At 38.0% G+C, this 18,669-nt stretch overlaps 1 protein-coding gene across 1 annotated transcript in view; it reads right to left on the bottom strand.

Annotated features, from left to right (window-relative positions):
• Nucleotides 1–18,669, bottom strand: part of SLC22A15 (solute carrier family 22 member 15) — a 97,742-nt gene that overhangs the window by 27,048 nt on the left and 52,025 nt on the right. Inside the window, exons 6-7 of the mRNA XM_001364043.5 lie at nt 7,271–7,486; nt 4,452–4,592 (exon numbers count right to left, since the gene is read on the bottom strand). Coding sequence (XP_001364080.2) covers nt 4,452–4,592; nt 7,271–7,486 — 357 coding nt within the window. The remainder of the gene's footprint in view (nt 1–4,451; nt 4,593–7,270; nt 7,487–18,669) is intronic.

The raw sequence follows: 18,669 nt of genomic DNA, 5'->3' as shown, positions 1-18,669 counted from the left end.
ATTTTCTTTTTAAAAATATATTCTTATTGATAATTTTTTTTAATAAATTTACTATTAATATTTACACTATATATTTATAAACATATAAAATTTATAATTCTAAAAATTCCCCTGCCTCTTTCTCCATCTCCTAAACAGTCATCCCTCAGAACAGCTTTTTTCTAGAATTCTAAGTTCATCTAACTTTTGCCCTCCCTACTCACTCTAATTCATCTACCAACTCCCTTGTCTTTACTTTTTGTTTGACTATCCATCCCCTTCTTTTGTTTTCTGTTTTCGATTTCTTCTCTCTTTTGTCTTTCCCTTTCCTTTCCTTTTCTCTTCTCTTTTAAAATCCTTGCCTTCTGTCTTTTTTTGTTTTATTTTATTTTAATAATAAATTCATACAAAAGTTTTCCAAATTTATATGATTCATATTGTCTCCCTTCCTTCTTCTGGAGCTGACAAGCAATTCAATCTGGGTTGTTTTAGAATCAGTTCTAAGTCAGAAGAGAGGCAAGAGTTGGGCAATTGGGTTAAGTGACTTGCCCAGGGTCACACAGCTATCACTCTGTAGCTTTTCCATCAGTCATACAATGATTATTTTCATTTATCTAGCTATCTAAATGACTGAAAGCATGAAACAGTATGTGTACACCTTTGAGATAAGTCCCAGACTGTAGCACTGAATTTTAAATTAGAAAATTTGTTTTTATATTCAAGCTATGCTATATGGCTTCAAGAAAATGATCAAGCTTCTCTGAACTCAGGTTTTATTTATTTATTTAATCCCTTACCTTCCATCCTAGTAATAAGTTCAAGATGAGGGCAAGGGCTAGCCAAACAGGGCTAAGTGCCCAGGGTCACATAGCTAGGGAGTGTCTCAGATCAAATTTGAACCCAGGTCTTCCTGACTCCAGGTTCCACTTTCTCAGGCCAGCTAGCTGCCCTGAATTCAATTTTAACACCTATAAATATGAACCAGTTGCATCAGGGTCTCTTTCAATCTTAAAATCTATCATCTAAACTTAAGGCATAGCACCTAGGAGATAAAAATGCTATTTCACATCTACAGATATGTTATCCAACTATTTTTATTGTCTTTTTTAGTTTATTTTATATTTGTCTTATTAAAATTTTTTATTATATTATTATTTTACAGATAAGGTAAATGAGGCTCAAAAGGTCTCAGTGACTTACTTTACAATGTTTCTCATGCTTTTTTCTCTTCTACACATCCATAATCCAGTTATGCAAGTTTATTTGCAGTTCCTCAAACACAGCCCTCCATCTCTTATCTCTCTGTCACCATATGTGGAATGCTTTGGCCCCTCACCTCCACCTTCAGTTTGCCTCATTTGTCAATGAGATGGAGAAGGAAATGGCCAAGAAACCTTTTTTATTTTTTTATTTTTATTTTTTAGATAATTGTAACTAATTTTATTAATTGAAATAAAATATAAATTATAACATAAAATTATATATTCATATATCATTTAATATATAATGCATCATATAATGTATATAAAATGATATAAGATTAAGATATTAAAAAATTAAAATTAAAAAAACATTGACAAAATTCCCAGTAATTCTAAAGGCAGCAGCCAGATTCTGGGCCTTGGCACACATAACCCCCCAATTTGTGAATTAAGAAAACCTTTTTAAATGGGGTCACAAACAATCCTGAGGAACTTGGGAGAAAGAATGCTATCCACATCCAGAGAAAGAACTGTGGGAGCAGAAACACAGAAGGAAAACACAGGACTCATCATGTGGTTTGATGGGTGTGTGATTGGGGCTTGGGCTTAATGAGATCGCTCTATTGCAAATATGAATAATACGGAAACACATTTTGAACAATGACACACACAGATAAATGGAATTGCTTGACGCCTCCAGGAGGGGGAGGGAATAGGGGTGCGAAAGATCTTGATCAGGAAACTATGGGAAAACAGTCTAAAGAAAGAAAGAAAAAATAAATAAAAGTAAAAACAAAATGAGGTCACAAAGAGTTGGAGATGACTAAAATGACTGAAAAACAGCAAACTTAGAGATGCAAGCCAAATCTCTCTAAAATTTTTACATTTTGCAGACCCAGTAAGGACAGTGCTTTAAGCTCTATCTAATTTATTCTCTCTTTGAAGATCCAAGATCATACAGAGGGTCAGGCTTATCTTTCCAGAGATCAATATCTCTGGATTACACTGTACATGCAGTTGTGGATAAAGCCTATGAGATGTGCCTAAATTCATTCTGACCTCAGGATGTATGCCCACAGGGTTTAGGGTGAGGGTTAGAGGCAAGGGTAAGCATCTGTCGGTTTCCTGTTAAACCCTTACTTTCTGCTGTAGAATCAATAACATGTATTGGTTTCAAGCTACAAGAGTAGAAAGGGCTAGGCAATTAGGGGTTAAGTGACTTGTTCAGGGTCACACAGCTAGAAAGTATCTAAGACTAGACTTTAACACTGGACCTCCTGACTCCAGGATTGGCTCTTAATACACTGAACTATCTAGCTAACCCCAAAATGGAGGTATGGCTTTTTTTTTTTTTTAAGGAATCCTTCCCTTCTGTTCTTAGAAACGATAACAAATATTGGTTCCAAGGCAGAAGAGTGATAAAGGCTAGGTAATTGGATTCAGCCATTTGCCCAGGTCACACAAGCTCAGAAGTATCTGAGGTCAAATTTGAACCCAGGACTTCTTGTCTCTAGGCCTGGCTCTCTAACCATTGATCCTTCTAGTTGTCTCTTCTTTCTTTCTTTCTTTCTTTCTTTCTTTCTTTCTTTCTTTCTTTCTTTCTTTCTTTCTTTCTTTCTTTCTTTCTTTCTTTCTTTCTTTCTTTCTTTCTTTCTTTCTTTCTTTCTTTCTTTCTTTCTTTCTTTCTTTCTTTCTTTCTTTCCTTCTTTCTTTCTTCATTCCTTCCTTTCTTTCTTCATTCCCTCCTTTCTTTCTTCATTCCCTCCTTCCTTTCTTTCTTTATCCCCTCATTTGGGTATTCTTGACCCATGAGCAATGGACCCTAAAGGGTTCTATGGAGAGATTTCAGAGGGGACATAAATTAGAATTAAAAAAGGCACATCTTTCCTTCAGTTCAATTGATTTCCCTTTATAATCTTATTTACATATTCTGAGGAGGGATCCATAGATTTCACTAGGCTATGAAAGAGGTTCTTGATGACAAAATTAAGAACTCTTCCCCTAGCAGATTTATTTTTCTGAGGGTCTCTTTCTCCTAAAGGTTAAGTACAGAAATCTTCCAGTAGAAATAGTTGTGGTGCTTGTAGGATCTAAGGTTACTCTTCTCAAATATTTTAGTTTATTATGGATTCCAATATTACCGATTATCAGCAAGTTACTGACTGGGAAGCAAGTTTCCCTACTTCACAGGAAAGCCAATACAGGAGGAACAGTTTAGCCAATGTACTCACCTTACAGGGCTGGGGTGAGGCTCAAAGGAGAATGCATATAAAGCATTTTGCTAATGGACCTGAATGTCCTACTCTTGTTATTGGAAACTGTGCTTTTATCAGTAAAGGGAGTTCTCACTGAGGATCCCCATATACCAGGCAGAGAGGTTCCTTCTCTCCAACTGACAGTCTTTGAGAGATTCCTGGGGGCACTGAGACACTGAATGATCTGCCCAGGGTCCCATGGCTAGTATGTGCTAGAGGAGAGAGCTGAGGGCTCTTCCTGACCCTGAGGTCAGCTCTATAGTCACTATAAAATACTCTCATCATCCTCTTTATTATTAGGGTATATGTAAAGACCATCCTCATATAGAATGGTGATAAGAGAGGAAAAGAGGAAGGAATGGATGAGGGGAAGGAGGGAAAATGGGAGCAGGGAAAGGAGGAAGGAGAAAAGGGACAAAGGAAAGGAAGGAGGAAGAAAGGAAGCAATGGAAGAAGGGAGGAAGGAAGGAAAAGACAGAAGAAGAGAGGGAGGAAAAGGAGGATAAAAGGAGGGAGAGAGGAAGGAAAGAAGGAAGGAAGGGAGAAAGGGATGGAGGAAGGAAGGAAGAAAGAGAAGGAGAGAGGAAGGAAAGGAAGGAAGAAGGAAGGAAGGGAAGGAAGAAAGGAAAGAAGAAAGGAAGGCAGGAAGGAAGGGAAGGAAGGAAGGAAAGAAGAAAGAAAGGAAAGAAGGAAAGAAGGAAGAAAGGAAGGATGGAAGGAAAGGAGAGAGGAAGGAAGGACAGGAAGAAGGGAGGGAGAGAGGAAGGAAGAGAAGAAGGGAGGGAGGGAGAAGGAAGGAAGTAGGGAAAAAAGAAGGAAGGGAAGGAGGGAGTAAGGGAAAGAAGAAAGGGAGGAATTCTGACCTTCCCACATCCCATAAAAGAGATTGAGGCTGTCCTGCCACCAAGGACAAAGTGCAATGTAAATGTAACTATAATACACATACACACACACTTATACACACACACACACACACACACAAATGCATATCTATCTTACCCTCTTTTATACTCACCATTTGTGGTTTATCAAATAGATACAGATTGGATATGAGGGAATCTCTACCAGTCCTGATAGGGCCAGGTTAGCATAAATATTTCCACCCAGATCTCCGGCACTGAGGGTTAGGCCATAATAAACTAAGCTGCATACAAACCTACAAAGTAGAAAAAATGAAGGGTTGAGGGAAGAAGGGACAAGTGAGAAAACCCCTGCAGAAGTGGGCATTTCATGATAACACATCAGATTGTCAACCAAATATATTTATACCTCAATCATAAACTTGGCCTTATTCACTAACTCTCCCTCATCATAGCCCTAGACTAGAGAAATAAATCATCACTTTGGGAAATCACACTTATTTATTTGTTTGTTTATTTATTTATTTAAACCCTTCCCTTCTGCCTCAGAATCAATATTGTGTATTGGTTTGAAGGCAGAAGAGTGGTAAGGGCTAGGCAATGAGTGGTAAGGGCTAGGCAATGAGGGTTAAGTGCCTTGCTCAAGGATACACAGCTAGGAAGTGCCTGAGGTCAGATTTGAACCCAAGACTTCCCATCTCTAGGTCTGGCTCTTAATCCACTGAGCCACCCAGCTGCCCTCAGAACTCATATTTAAGGCTACAATTCTGAAGCAAATTAGAGATGGAGAAAAGGTACAAAGAGGAAGATTTTGGCTTAATTACCAGGGTGGGGGAAATGGGAGGGGGATGAGCTTTCTAGTCATTGTTCTTATTTATTTGTTTCAGTGATGCTGAAATCTTCCTGATCCCATTTGGAGTTTTCTTGGCAAAGACACTGGAGTGATTTGCCAGTTCCTTCTCCAGCTCATACAGATGAAGAAACTGAGGCAAACAGACTTAAGTGACTTGCCCAGGGTTGCATAGCTAGGTAAGTGTCTGACGCTAATTTAGGAAGAGGAATGTTCCTGACTCTAATCCTAGCACTCTATCCACTGTACTCTTCAGTTAATCATGACCTTGCTTCAAATTTTGGCTTTCCTGCTTACCATGTATTTGATGTGGGACCTTTCTGGACCTCAGTTTCTCATCTGTAAAATTAAGAGATTGACTAGATGGCCTCTATGGTCCCTTTGAGTTCTAAGGCTATAATTCTGAATAAGTAGTTGTCTCCTCCTCCTCTTTGGACCCAACATCTATACCACAGGAACTCTTTGGGCATTAGATTTGGGTGCACTAAAGAGAAAAGAACAGTTTTCTGGGGTAGAACAGTAGATTTGGAGTCAGAGGACTAGATTTGTTTCTTCCAATTGCTATAACTGATAATACAATAATAGTGCTTCATTACTCTGAAAGATTTCTCTTCTTGAGTGTAATTCTGACCTCAGACACTTCCTAGCTGTGTGACCCTGGGCAAGTCACTTAACCCTCATTGCCTAACCCTTACCACTCTTCTGCCTTAGAACCAATACACAGTTGCCTCATCTGTCCAATGAGTTGGAGAAGGAAGCAGCAGACCACTCTAGTATCTTTGCCAAGAAACCCTCAAAGGAGGTCATGAAGAGTCAGATGTGACTGAAAAAACAATTAAATAACAGCCCATGTATACCTTAGTATTATCTATTCTTTTATCTAGAATTATTCAAAAGATGATGTCCAGATTCTCACATCAAACATGGAAGCCTCATGAAGCCACATTTGAGTCATATCCAGTCCAATCTAACAACCCCAAAGAAACTGGTCATCGATGGTATGTTCCATGTACTGCACCATGTCAAATTTACCATGATTCAATAGAATAAATAAAGGGAAGGGCTTTGTAAGCCTTGATTAAACAATCACAGCATGCACTACCACTAGCAAAGGTGTACACTCGTAATGCATTACATTAGCTGCCTCCCTCCCACTAACTTGAACACAACTTGGTATAAGCTGGAACCTTCTGAAGCTACTTTCAGAAAAACCATAGTACCCACCAGGGACAATGTGGTTCACGTTCTAAGGGAGAGCCTAGAAAACAGGGGCTAAAGGTTCTCATTTTTTGCTTAAGCCTTGGGTCTTGTGCTCCAAATTCTTGGGATCCCCCCAAAATCCAGGCTTCTGACCCCAAATCTAGTGCTCTACCCCAGAGTAAAGTTGACTTCTGCCTCTTTTCTTCTCTTTAGAGAACTCAAGTATAATGCCCGAAGAATCCTTGTGTTTTAGACACTGGGTCAGAAGGGGAGGACAAGACAACCACTTGTTTAGAGTCATAGCTTTACCAGCTGTTTGACTCTGGGAAAGTCACTTAATCCTTCCTGTCTACCTCAGTTTCCTCATCTGTTGAATGAGTTTCAGAAGGAAGCAACAAACCATCCCTTTAGTTTTAGAACTTAATGGAATCTTAGACACCATAAAGTTCCTAAAATTTAACCCATCTTTATATATGGGAAGGCAAAGTCCACTGAAATTTTTATTATAAAATCTAGACAATTATGAAATTCTTTGAAATTCCTTGAGACGATAGGCTTTCCTCTCTCCTTTAAGTCCTATTTTAAAAACCTCAGATAATAGTAGTCATTCTTCTTCATTTATATTTGTTAAGGAAATTCACATAGAAATACCTTCATAAGAAAGATCTGTCTCTCCTACTATTGTTTATCCAGTCAAGGTCACAAAGCCTCTGCATCTAACATCAGTTGTGGAGAGAAGGCAATGCCAATAGCAAAGAACAGAGCAACAGAAACTAAGGGAAAAGGCTTGTTTCTCATGCAAACATTCCTGTGATGATGAAGGAGGTAAACATTTTCAGAAATGTCGACAGGACAGCTTTTCAACAGATTGGACTTGTTGGCATCAATAGCTTTTTAAAGGCAATACCTCAAATGTTTAAGTACCAGATGAACATCATGGTCAGAGTGTGCCCCAAGAGGATCCTGTAGCGGAACAGGTCCAGGAAACTGCCGGTCTCTTTGGAGATCCCCTCTCCTGCGGGCATCAGGGAAAAAGTGCATTTGAGCTTCCGGTTCCTGCTGGCAATGAGGTAGAGGGCATCTTCTGCTTCCTGTAGTCGGCCCTGAGAGTATAACCACCGGGGAGACTCAGGAATGAATCTGGAAGAGATTTGAGATATATAATATAATATAATATAATATAATATAATATAATATAATATAATATAATATAATATAATATAATATAATATAATATAATATAATATAATACAATATAATACAATATAATATAATATATAATGTGATATGATATAATGTAATATATTATAATGTAATATAACATGTAATATAACATAACATCATGATATGATATATGATGATATGATATAATGTGATATATGACTAGAAATAACATAGACAAACTAGATTAGCAATCCAATAAGAGATATATAAATTATAGATGATTATAGACTATTAGGTAAGTCTCAGCCATGTTTTTAATACCTGGCCATCCCTCCTACCTCCCAGCCATTTTTTAGTTCTGGAACCATAATCACACCAATACTAACACTGCTACTAGAAGCAGTATTTACTAACTATCCCTATTAGTTTTCATGGAGCAGCTAGGTGGTATAGTGGATAGAGAGCTGGACTGGTATTAGGAAAACCTGAGTTCAGATCTGGACTGAGACATTTACTAGCTGTGGCAAATCATTTAACCTTGTTTGCCTCAGTTTCCTCATCTGTAAAATGAGCTGGAGAGGGAAATGGTAAACCAATCCAAGATCTTTGCCAATAAGACTCCAAATGAGGTCATGAAGAGTTAGACATGACTGAAGCAACTTAACATGTTTTCAAAGGAAAACTCCTTTGTCTGGCCATTGCTCCCACTACATGTGTTATCTCCCCCATGAGAACGTGAGCTCCCTGAAGGCAGAAACTATTTTTGTATCCCAGCACCTGGAAAAATGTTTGGTGTACAATAAATGCATATTAAATGCTTTTTCATTCATTTACTCATTAAACATCTACCATTTGCCAGGAACCATGTTAGAAGATATGGGATATAAAGACGGTAAAGATGGTGACGGAAAGGTGATAGGAATGTTATTGTAGTAAATAGCGCATTAGATTCAGAGACAGGAAGACCTCAGTTCAAATCATCAATCCATACATATTAGCTGTGTGACCTTTTTAATTCTCTGGGGTTCTACTTTTATCAGCTGCAAAAATGATGGAGTTAGACTTGACTTCTAAGTTCTCTTCTAAGTCTACGATTCTCCCCTGCAAATAGTGTAGATTTGTATAGGACATCATATCAGATTAGTTTATATTGACAAAGCCACCATTTTTTTTAGCATTTTTTCACTTAAAAAATTATTTAATTGATTAATTTAGAGTATGTTTCCAGGATTACAAAAATCATGTTTCTTTCCCTCCCTTCTCCCCAAACCCCTCTCATAGCCAGTGCACAATTCCACTGGGTTTTACATGTGTCATTGGTAAATACCTATTTCCATATTATTGATAATTGCACTAGGGTAATCATTTAGGGTTTATGACCCCAATCATATCCCCATTGACCCATGTGATCAAGCAGTTGTTTCTCTTCTGTGTTTCTGCTCCCACAGTTCTTTCTCTGGATGTGGACTGCATTCTTTCTCATAAGTCCTTCAGAATTGTCCTGGATCATTGTATTGCTACTTGTAGAAAGGTCCATTATATTTTATTGTACCACAGTGTATCAGTCTCTGTGTATAATGTTCTCCTGGCTCTGCTCCTTTTGCTCTACATCACTGCCTGGAGGTTGTTCCAGTTCCCATGGAATTCCTCCACTTTATTATTCCTTTTTGCACAATAGTATTCCATCACCAACAGATTCCACAATTTGTTCAGCCATTCTCTAATCAAAGGCCATCCCTTCATTTTCCAATTTTTTTTGCCACCACAAAGAGCGCAGCTATGAATATTCTTTTTTTATTTATCTCAAAATGTACTTTTTTTGGAAAATGTTATTTAATTAGTTAATTTAGAACATTATTCTTTGGTTATAAGAATAATATTCTTTCCCTCCCCTCCCCTCACCCCTTCCTGTAGCCAATGTGCAATTCCACTAGGTTTTACATGTGTCCTTGATCAAAACCTATTTCCATGTTGTTAATGTTTGCACTAGGATGATCATTTAGAGTCTGCATTCCCAATTATGTAGAACCTCCCTGAGGGTCTGAGGTTACTCCATCTAGATATGACAATACAGTCAAGTAATGGAGATGAGAGACATTTTGTGCTCAGGCCCATGTGCATAGGTGTCACAAAGTGTTCTGCCAATTTGGAACTATGCCCAAAGGGCACTAAAAGACTGTCTGCCCTTTGATCCAGCTATAGCACTGCTGGGTTTGTACCCCAAAGAGATAATAAGGAAAAAGACTTGTTCAAGAATATTCATAGCTGTGCTCTTTGTGGTGGCCAAAAATTGGAAAATGAGGGGATGCCCTTCAATTGGGGAATGACTGAACAAATTGTGGTATATGTTGGTGATGGAATACTATTGTGCTCAAAGGAATAATGAACTGGAGGAATTCCATGGGAACTGGAACAACCTCCAGGAATTGATGCAGAGTGAAAGGAGCAGAACCAGGAAAACATTGTACATAGAGACTGATACACTGTGGTACAATTGAAGGTAATGGACTTCTCTACTAGCAGCAATGCAGTGATCCTGAGCAATTTGGAGGCATCTATGAGAAAGAACACTATCCACATTCAGAGGAAAAACTGTGGGAGTAGAAACACAGAAGAAAAACAATTGCTTGATTACATGAGTCGAGGGGATATGGTTGGGGATGGAGACTATAAATGAACATCCTCATGCAAACATCAACAACATGGAAATAGGTTTTGATCAAGGGCACATGTAATACCCAATAAAATTGCGAGTCGGCTGCGGGAAGGGTGGGGGGGAGGGGAGGGAAATAATATAATTCTTTTAACCAAGGAATAATGTGCTAAATTGACTAAATAAATTAACTTAAATTAAAAAAAAGTGGTCTGCCATAGAATGGAGGTTTGTTTCTTATATAGGGTTTCAAGTACATACTTCTTTGGCACACAATCAATTTTCTACATATATGTTTCCATGGAACTTAACAAGACACGTAGCCTATAGATGAATGACATAAACAGGGTGATCTAGAGGTTAGTTCTCCCTGACTTAGGAGAATCATTGTTACTTTTGATCAGCTTTCACAATCAATCACAATTATTTAGGAGATGGACAACAAAACATTTCATAGCTAGGTACAAGGTTAGAGGGCAATTTAATGACAGATCAGATTTGGGGTTTTCCTCAATTTACAAGTTCTATTTTTCTTGTGTTACTTTAAAGCACCTGGCAATGTTGCCTGGTTTCTGTCCATATACAGAATTCAGTGGAGTGTGTCTTGAAGGTGATTGATGTTCTTGGCTTGCCTGGCTTGTAATGGAAGTTGATGTAGCTCTGTGAAGAGGGAAAGGAGGGGGGTAATATGCAATAATCTTTGGACTTTAATTCTGTAAATGCAATCTTTTGGGGAGGGTAATAGCCTAGGGGGATTAAAGTAGTGTATATATATGTATATATATACATATATATATCCTATATGTATTTCCTCTCATTATTTCTCCTGTATTAGGGAAGAAACAATAATCATAACAAGTCCATTAATAAGGAAAGTTGGAGAGAGAAGTCACAGGAGGGGGATAGTGGGGGACTTTTGTTTGGGGTGGCTGCCTTGCAGTTCCAGACTTCTAACTGTGACCATGTCAACCAGTGAGGGGTTTGTTGGCTCCCTGCACCCAATCATATCCCCCTCAACCCATGTGATAAAGCAGTTGTTTTTCTTCTGGGTTTCTACTCCCACAGTTTTTCCTCTGAATGAGGATAGTGTTCTTTCTCATAGATCCCTCCGAGTTATTCTGGATCACTGCATTGCCACTAATGGAGAAGTCCATTACATTTGATTGTACCACAGTGTATCAGTCTCTGTGTACAATGCTCTCCTGGTTCTGCTCCTTTCGCTCTGCATCACTTCCTGGAGGTTGTTCCAGACTCCATGGAATTCCTCCACTTTATTATTCCTTTTTGCACAATAGTATTCCATCATCAACATATACCACAATTTATTCAGCCATTCCCCAATTGAAGGGCATCCCCTCATTTTCCAATTTTTGGCCACCACAAAGAGCATGGCTATGAATATTCTTGTACAAGTCTTTTTCCTTATTATCTCTTTGGGGTACAAACTCAGCAGTGCTATGGCTGGATCAAAGGGCAGACAGTCTTTTATCACCCTTTGGGCATAGTTCCAAATTGCCCTCCAGAATGGTTGGATCAATTCACAACTCCACCAGCAATGCATTGATGTCCCGACTTTGCTACATCCCCTCCAACATTCATTACTTTCCTTTGTTGTCAAGTTAGCCAATCTGCTAGGTGAGAGGTGATACCTCAGAGTTGTTTTGATTTGCATTTCTCTGATTATAAGAGATTTAGAGCACTTTTTTATGTGTTTATTGATAGTTTTGATTTCTTTATCTGAAAACTGCCTATTCATGTCCCTTGCCCATTTATCAATTGGGGAATGCAAAGCCACCATATTAATGAAGGCTCTGATCACTTCTGGCCTGGACAACTACAATAGTCTTCTAAGTGGTCTCCCTCCCACAAGTCTCTCTGTGTTCCAATTAATTTTTCACAAATTACCAAAGTGATTTCCCTAAAATGCAGATCTGATCTCCCCTTTCATTCAATTCAATTTCATTCAATTCAACTCATTCAATTCAAATTCAATTACTCCAACTCCCTACTACTTCTTTTTTTGTTTTTGTTTTTGTTTTAAACCCTCACCTTCCATCTTGGAGTCAATACTGTGTATTGGCTCCAAGGCAGAAGAGTGGTAAGGGCTAGGCAATGGGGTCAAGTGACTTGCCCAGGGTCACACAGCTGGGAAGTGTCTGAGGTCACATTTGAACCTAGGACCTCCTATCTCTAGGCCTGGTTCTTAATCCACTGAGCTACCCAGCTGCCCCCTTCCCTATTATCTCTAAGATCAACTAGCAACTTCTTGATCTTTACAACCTGGACCCTTCCTGTCTTATTCAAGATAACTCTTCTCCACTATATAAACTGGCTTTCCTGTTTTTCCTCGTATTTTCACTTCACCCCCCAATTCTGCAACCTTTATGCTGGCCATTCTCCAGGCCATCACTGGACACTTTGATTTCCTTCAAGTCTCAGACAAAGAATTACCTACTATAATGAATGCCTTTTCTAGTGCCCTAGATGCTAATGTCTTTCCCTTAAGGCTAACTTGTATCTACTTGGTATATGTTTTAAGAAACAGACAGATAGATAGATAGGTAGATAGACAGACAGATATATTTGCCCCATTAGAATGTAAGCCCTCTGAAAGCAAGAATAGATTTACTTCTGTTGTTATATCCTTGGCATATAATACAGTGTCTGGCACTGAATAAATGCTTGTTGACTGGCCATTGCTCAGATCTTACTGGGGGGAGGGAAGAAAGCATATCTGCATACCATATGAAGCTCTAAAGATAATATTTCACTTTGAGGGCATATGTATAGCCAGAGCCATTTGCCTAAAATAAAATTTAGATGGATATCATTTATCAGATATTCATCGTAGCTGCTTAGATATCTTTCTGGTTTTCAATCAGGATAATTCTACCAATGAATTTGGAAACTTGATGGATAGTCATTCAGTAATCATGTACAAGGTACCCCCTTTCTTTTTTCCTTCTCTCTCTCCTTTTTAAAAAAATACATATTTTTCCAATTGCATGTAAAAATAATTTTTAACATTAAGAAAAATTCAAGTTCCAACTTCTCTCCATCTTCCTCTCCCCCTTTCCTAATTGAGAAGGGAAACAATTTGATAGTTTATAGATAGTATATAGTTCAGTAATACAAAACATATTTCCCTTTCAGTTATGTTGTAAAAAAAAAAAAAACATAGACCAAAAAACCCCACAAAAATAAAATAAAATTCAAAAGGCATGTTTCAGGCTAAAATTCAGATTATATCAGGAGGTGGAAAGCACTTTTTCACCCTAAATCCTTTGGAACTGTCTTAGATCTTTGCATTCCTGAGAATAGCAAATTCATTCACAGTTAATCATCATACAATATTGCTATTACTATGTACAATGTTCTGGTTCTGCTTACTTCACTGATATCAGTTCATGTAAGCTTTTCCCAGTTTTTCTGAAAACATTCTGCTCATCCAAAGTACCCACTTTCTATAGAAAAGTACAATATGCTGAAGAGAAGACAGTGGAAAGCACTTCTCCCTGATCTTGAAAACCTTTATTAATTAGCATATTAATTTATGGAGTTTAACCAAAAAGCAAACTGGGAAAGAAGGGTGGTGGTAATAAAAAAAAAAGCTTCATAAAATCATAGGATTGCTTATCAAGAGCTGAAAGGTACCTCAGAGGTCATCTAGTCCAACCTTTTCATTTTACAGAGGAAGAAACTGAGGCCCAAGAGAATTAAGTGACTTGCCTAAGATCAAGCAGGCAATAAGTGGCAAAGATAGCAATTGAACCCATGTCCTATGGCTCCAGAACCATACTATACTGCCTCCCAGGGATAGATCTATGAGCTTTCACTATCTCATTAATTGTTCCAGGAGTACTGCTCAAGGCAAACTCAAGGCCATAAAATTCCCTATGGCTAAACCGGCTGATTTGTAGATGGATCTATCTATCTTTGAGTCAGGTATCCCTGTCCCAAAAGGGTATAACACAAAACAAAGTTATGCAAAACCAACCAAAATGCAAGTCCTCCTTGACATGAAGTTATTGGCACTTCCCTTAAGGCAATAAACAAAACAATGAAAGATGGAAAACCTTTATGAGTGAATAAGAGTAAGAAAATGGCTTTTTTGAGATGGTAGAATGAATTTTCACTTGTGAAAGAGCATTTTTTTACCAACTTCCCTAATCTCAAGGGCAACAGTTCCAAGGGCTTGATGAGGAAATAAATTATTGTTTTCTTATTGGTTGTAGGAACTATTTCTAAATAATTACCATATGTTAAAAGTGCTTCCTAGGGGCAAGTCACTGAACCTCTCTGAGCCTTATTTCCTCATTTGTAAAATGAGCAGGTTGGAGTAGATAGCCCCTATGGTCCTTCTGAGCCATGACTAAGTAATTTTTATATTATAAAAAGAAATTACAGGATTCTAGAAAACCAACCACTTGGGAAGCAAAGTCCACCAGAGGAATGAGTCATCTAAGAGAGTCTGTGGGGAGGAAAGCAGAGCAAATTGGTCACCAAGCCTAGACAAACACGAACATTTACTCAAGTATCCAAATAAGTCATCTTGACATTGTAATGGAGCCACAAAGGGTACTGAGACCAGAAGTAGGGAATGATCATAGGGAAAGGAGATTAAATACAGGGGGAATGACAGCAGGTTTTCTTGAGGCATGCAGGCTCTAGAAGAAACTAAAACAAAATACTGATAAATATTGCTAATGCCACTCCAAATTTGGAATTTGATGGCATAGACCTGAATCCCAGGCTTTCTTCATCTCTCTCAACTTCACATTACTTTCCATCACTGCCTACACTTGAGTATTGAACTATTGTGGAGAGTCAAATGAGTCACCAGAAATAAAGTGCTTTATAATCTTAAAATTTCAATATAAATGTCAACTGTTGCCAGGCTGGAACTGGTAGAATGAGCCATATCAACAGTTGGGCAAATCTGCTTCAGGCAAATTGAACAAAATCTGAGATTGGGTCAAGAGCAAGTGATAAAATATGGAGAATTCCAGAAAAATATTCCATCAAAACCTCCAGAAAATTAAAGATCAGTGTGAGAAGTCCTGAAACTTAGGATCATAGAACCCAAGACAGAAGAAATTTCATAGGTCATCTAAGTTCAACCTCATCATTTTTACAGATAAGAAAACTAAGGTTAGCAGACTGGCCTGTGAGGAGCTGCATGGTAAGCATCATAAGTTAGTTCTGGACTCTTTAGTTCAGGTCTATTTCCATTATAGTCTGGAGACTGTATTAATACAGGGTGAAGATAGAACTTCCAAGAGGTCTTAGAGCTATCAGGTGCAAGGGGACTGACTGCCTAACAGTGCTCAGAGCAGCTCATAACAGCCAAGGAAAGACTTTTTAGAGATAACAGTGCTTAAGGCTGGGTAAAAGCCCCAGGCTCAGAAAAAAGACTCTGGGAGTTACAAAAATGACATGAGAAATTAGGTCTTGTTATATTAGCTTAGAGATAAGAAGTGAAGAACCTGGCTTGAGAAAGAATTGGAGTTTCAAACAGAACTGAGATAGTGTCAGTTTCAAATCTAATTTTGTGTGTGTGTGTGTGTGTGTGTGTGTGTGTGTGTGTGTGAGTTGATCTCTGGCAGTTTGGCAGAGTCACACTCTATCTCTGAGAGAGTTCAGAGTTAGAAGCTCTCTCTGAGGATTTGGAAGAGGTAAAATCTTTTTTTCCCTCTCTCTTTCACTGCCTGAGGTAGAAAGAAAGGAGGGAAAGACCTGAAGGAATTAAATGTTTTCCTTTTCCAATTTAGGAAACACTAGTGACTATCTACTACTGTTTTTATAAATGGGTTTATATTTGAGAAGACCTAAGAAAAGTCTTTGGTTTGGACTCTGAGTCTGCTAAGGCTCAGAGTCCTAACTTGGTTTGTGCTGAGACTCAGCCAGTTAGCATTTGTTATTTTTATAATTTGGAGATGAAGTTAAGAATTATAAGGATAATAGTGTTAGTTTATTTAGAATAGTAAAAATTTGGGTTAGTCAGATCAGGAATGATCAGTGTAGCCTGTGGAAACAGGAAAAATGGTTAGTTGCTGAACCAGGGAGTTTTATTTGGGTGGAGTTAGAATCCCTTAGAGTTAGACATCTTTTTACATTTTTATATTTTCAATAAACATTTTATTTTTTATAACAAGAGTCTCTTTAGAGTCCTTGTGCCTGGGCTTAAAGAGAAGTTCACTTATGAGCTTAACTTCACTTATATAAACAGAAGATACTTTGTAAGCATAGCAAGCAGAGTATCTAAATCAATTTATAACCAATAATCAATCCATTGATTTATTATTTTTACAGTTCACCTTTTATTTTTACAGTCAAGTTCCAGAAGACCTGAGAAATCTAACAGCTTTGCCAAATCAAATTGACCTACGCTACAATGACAGAGTCTGAATTAGCATTCAGGGGTAGGGGTAGCTGACTCAGAGAAAATATTCTGAATTCAATAATTTTGATTTAATAATTCTGAATCTGAATAATCTGAAAAATTCAATTGTTGAATTCAATAATTCAATAATCTGAAAAAGCTAGATGGCACAGTGGATAGAGCACCATGACTAGAATTAGGAAGACCTAAGGTCAAATTTGGTCTTAGACACTATTTATTAACTGTGTGAACCTGGGCAAGTCATTTCCTCTTGTTTGTCTCAATTTCCTCATCTGAAAAATGAACCCAAGAAGAAATGAAAAATCATTCTGGTATTTTTGCCAAGAAAACTCCAAATGGGGTCATGAAGAATCAAACATGACTGAAAAAAGACTGAACAACAATATGCAGCAGACTACAGGTAAGGGGATGCGGAGGGGCAGGAAAAATAATACATACCTAGATCTAACTTTTGTTAATCTGCATGAACTTAGCACAAGAGAACAGGATTAGTTTTTTAAGACTTTTGTGGTGTAGAAAGAAAGAAAGAAAGAAAGGGAGGGAGGAAGGAAGGGAGGGAAGAAGGAAGGAAGGGAGGAAGGAAGGAAGGGAGGAAGGAAGGAAGGGAGGAAGGAAAGAAAAAGAAAGAAAGAAAGAAAGAAAGAAAGAAAGAAAGAAAGAAAGAAAGAAAGAAAGAAAGAAAGAAAGAAAGAAAGAAAGAAAGAAAGAAAGAAAGAAAGAAAGAAAGAAAGAAAGAAAGAAAGAAAGAAAGAAAGAAAGAAAGAAAGGAAGGAAGGAAGGAAGGAAGGAAGGAAGGAAGGAAGGAAGGAAGGAAGGGAGGAAGAAAGAAAAAGAAGAGAAGAAGGGAGGAAGGGAATGAAGGAATTAAGGAAGAAAGAAAGTACTAATCTCCCTTCCTTGGAAGCCATTCCCAGTTCCACTGCAGGGTTTCCTGAGTTAAGAGAGGAGAGTAAAACATGCAACAAAGGGGAAGGGAGCAGTGCTTAGAACACGCACCAGAGAAAAATTTCTAGTTGTCCCTTTGACCACTGGTAAAATTCTAAAAATCCTTCCGTGGAAGTTTTTGACTTTCTCTCACCAGGCCAAATGAACTTAGCAATGATTTTGTTGTTGTTGTTGTTTGTGTTTCTTATATGTTCTGAAATTCTCAGCAGGATTATGGACACCAGAGTAAGTCAAGGAAAATAATTGGGGGAGTCTAGCACAACTCAGCTTAAGTCTTCTTAAGGACTTTATCAACCAATTTAAATCAATTTTTAAAACTCACACAATCAGTACAACCATTTTTGACTCCTGACTCGTTATCTCCTATACACAATGTGTTGCCAAGTTCTATCATTCTACCTTTATAGTATCTCTTGCATATGCCTCCTCCTTCTCTCTTCTGACCCTGCTACCATTTTGTAGCAGGTCCTCATCACCTCATATTTAAACCTGTGGGTTGGTCTCTCTGCTTTAAATTTCCTCTCCAGTCTATCTTCCATTCAGCCATCAAATCAATCTCCTTAAAGCATAAGTCTGACCATGTCATCCTTCTATTCAATAAACTTCAGTAGCTCCCTACTGCCTATCATCCTTAGCATCAAATACAAAAATGTTTCTTGGCTTTCATTGCCCTTCATAACCTGACCCCCTCTTAACATTTGCATCTTCCTACATCTTACTCCTCTCATATATTTTGGAAACCAGTGACACTAGCCTCCTTGTTTTTCCTGGCATAAGAAGTTCCATTTCCTGATTATTGCCATTTTTACTGCCTGTCACCCACTCATGGAATTCTCACTCTTCACCTCAATCTCCTTGCTTCCCTGTAAGTTCAAGATAAAATCTTATCTTTTTGCAAGAAGTCTTTCCAGATTCCCCTTAATTTTAGTGACTTCTTGTAGGAACTAATTCAACTATTTCAGGGAGCAGTCTGGGGTGATGCTCAAAGAATTAAAGGTCTGTGTATACCTTTTGATCCAGCAATATTGGGATTATTTCCTAAGGTGTTCAGGGAAAAAGGAAAAGAACATGCACATTCTAAAATATTTGTAGCAGCTCTCTTTGTGGTAGCAAAGAACTGAAAACTGAAGGAATGCCCATCAATTGAAGAATGGCTAA

The sequence above is a fragment of the Monodelphis domestica genome, chromosome 2 (genome assembly GCF_027887165.1).
Source record: "Monodelphis domestica isolate mMonDom1 chromosome 2, mMonDom1.pri, whole genome shotgun sequence".
NCBI classification, from domain to species: domain Eukaryota; kingdom Metazoa; phylum Chordata; class Mammalia; order Didelphimorphia; family Didelphidae; genus Monodelphis; species Monodelphis domestica.
The sequence above is the reverse complement of the archived record's forward strand: the minus strand, read 5'-3'. Positions and strand labels throughout refer to the sequence as shown.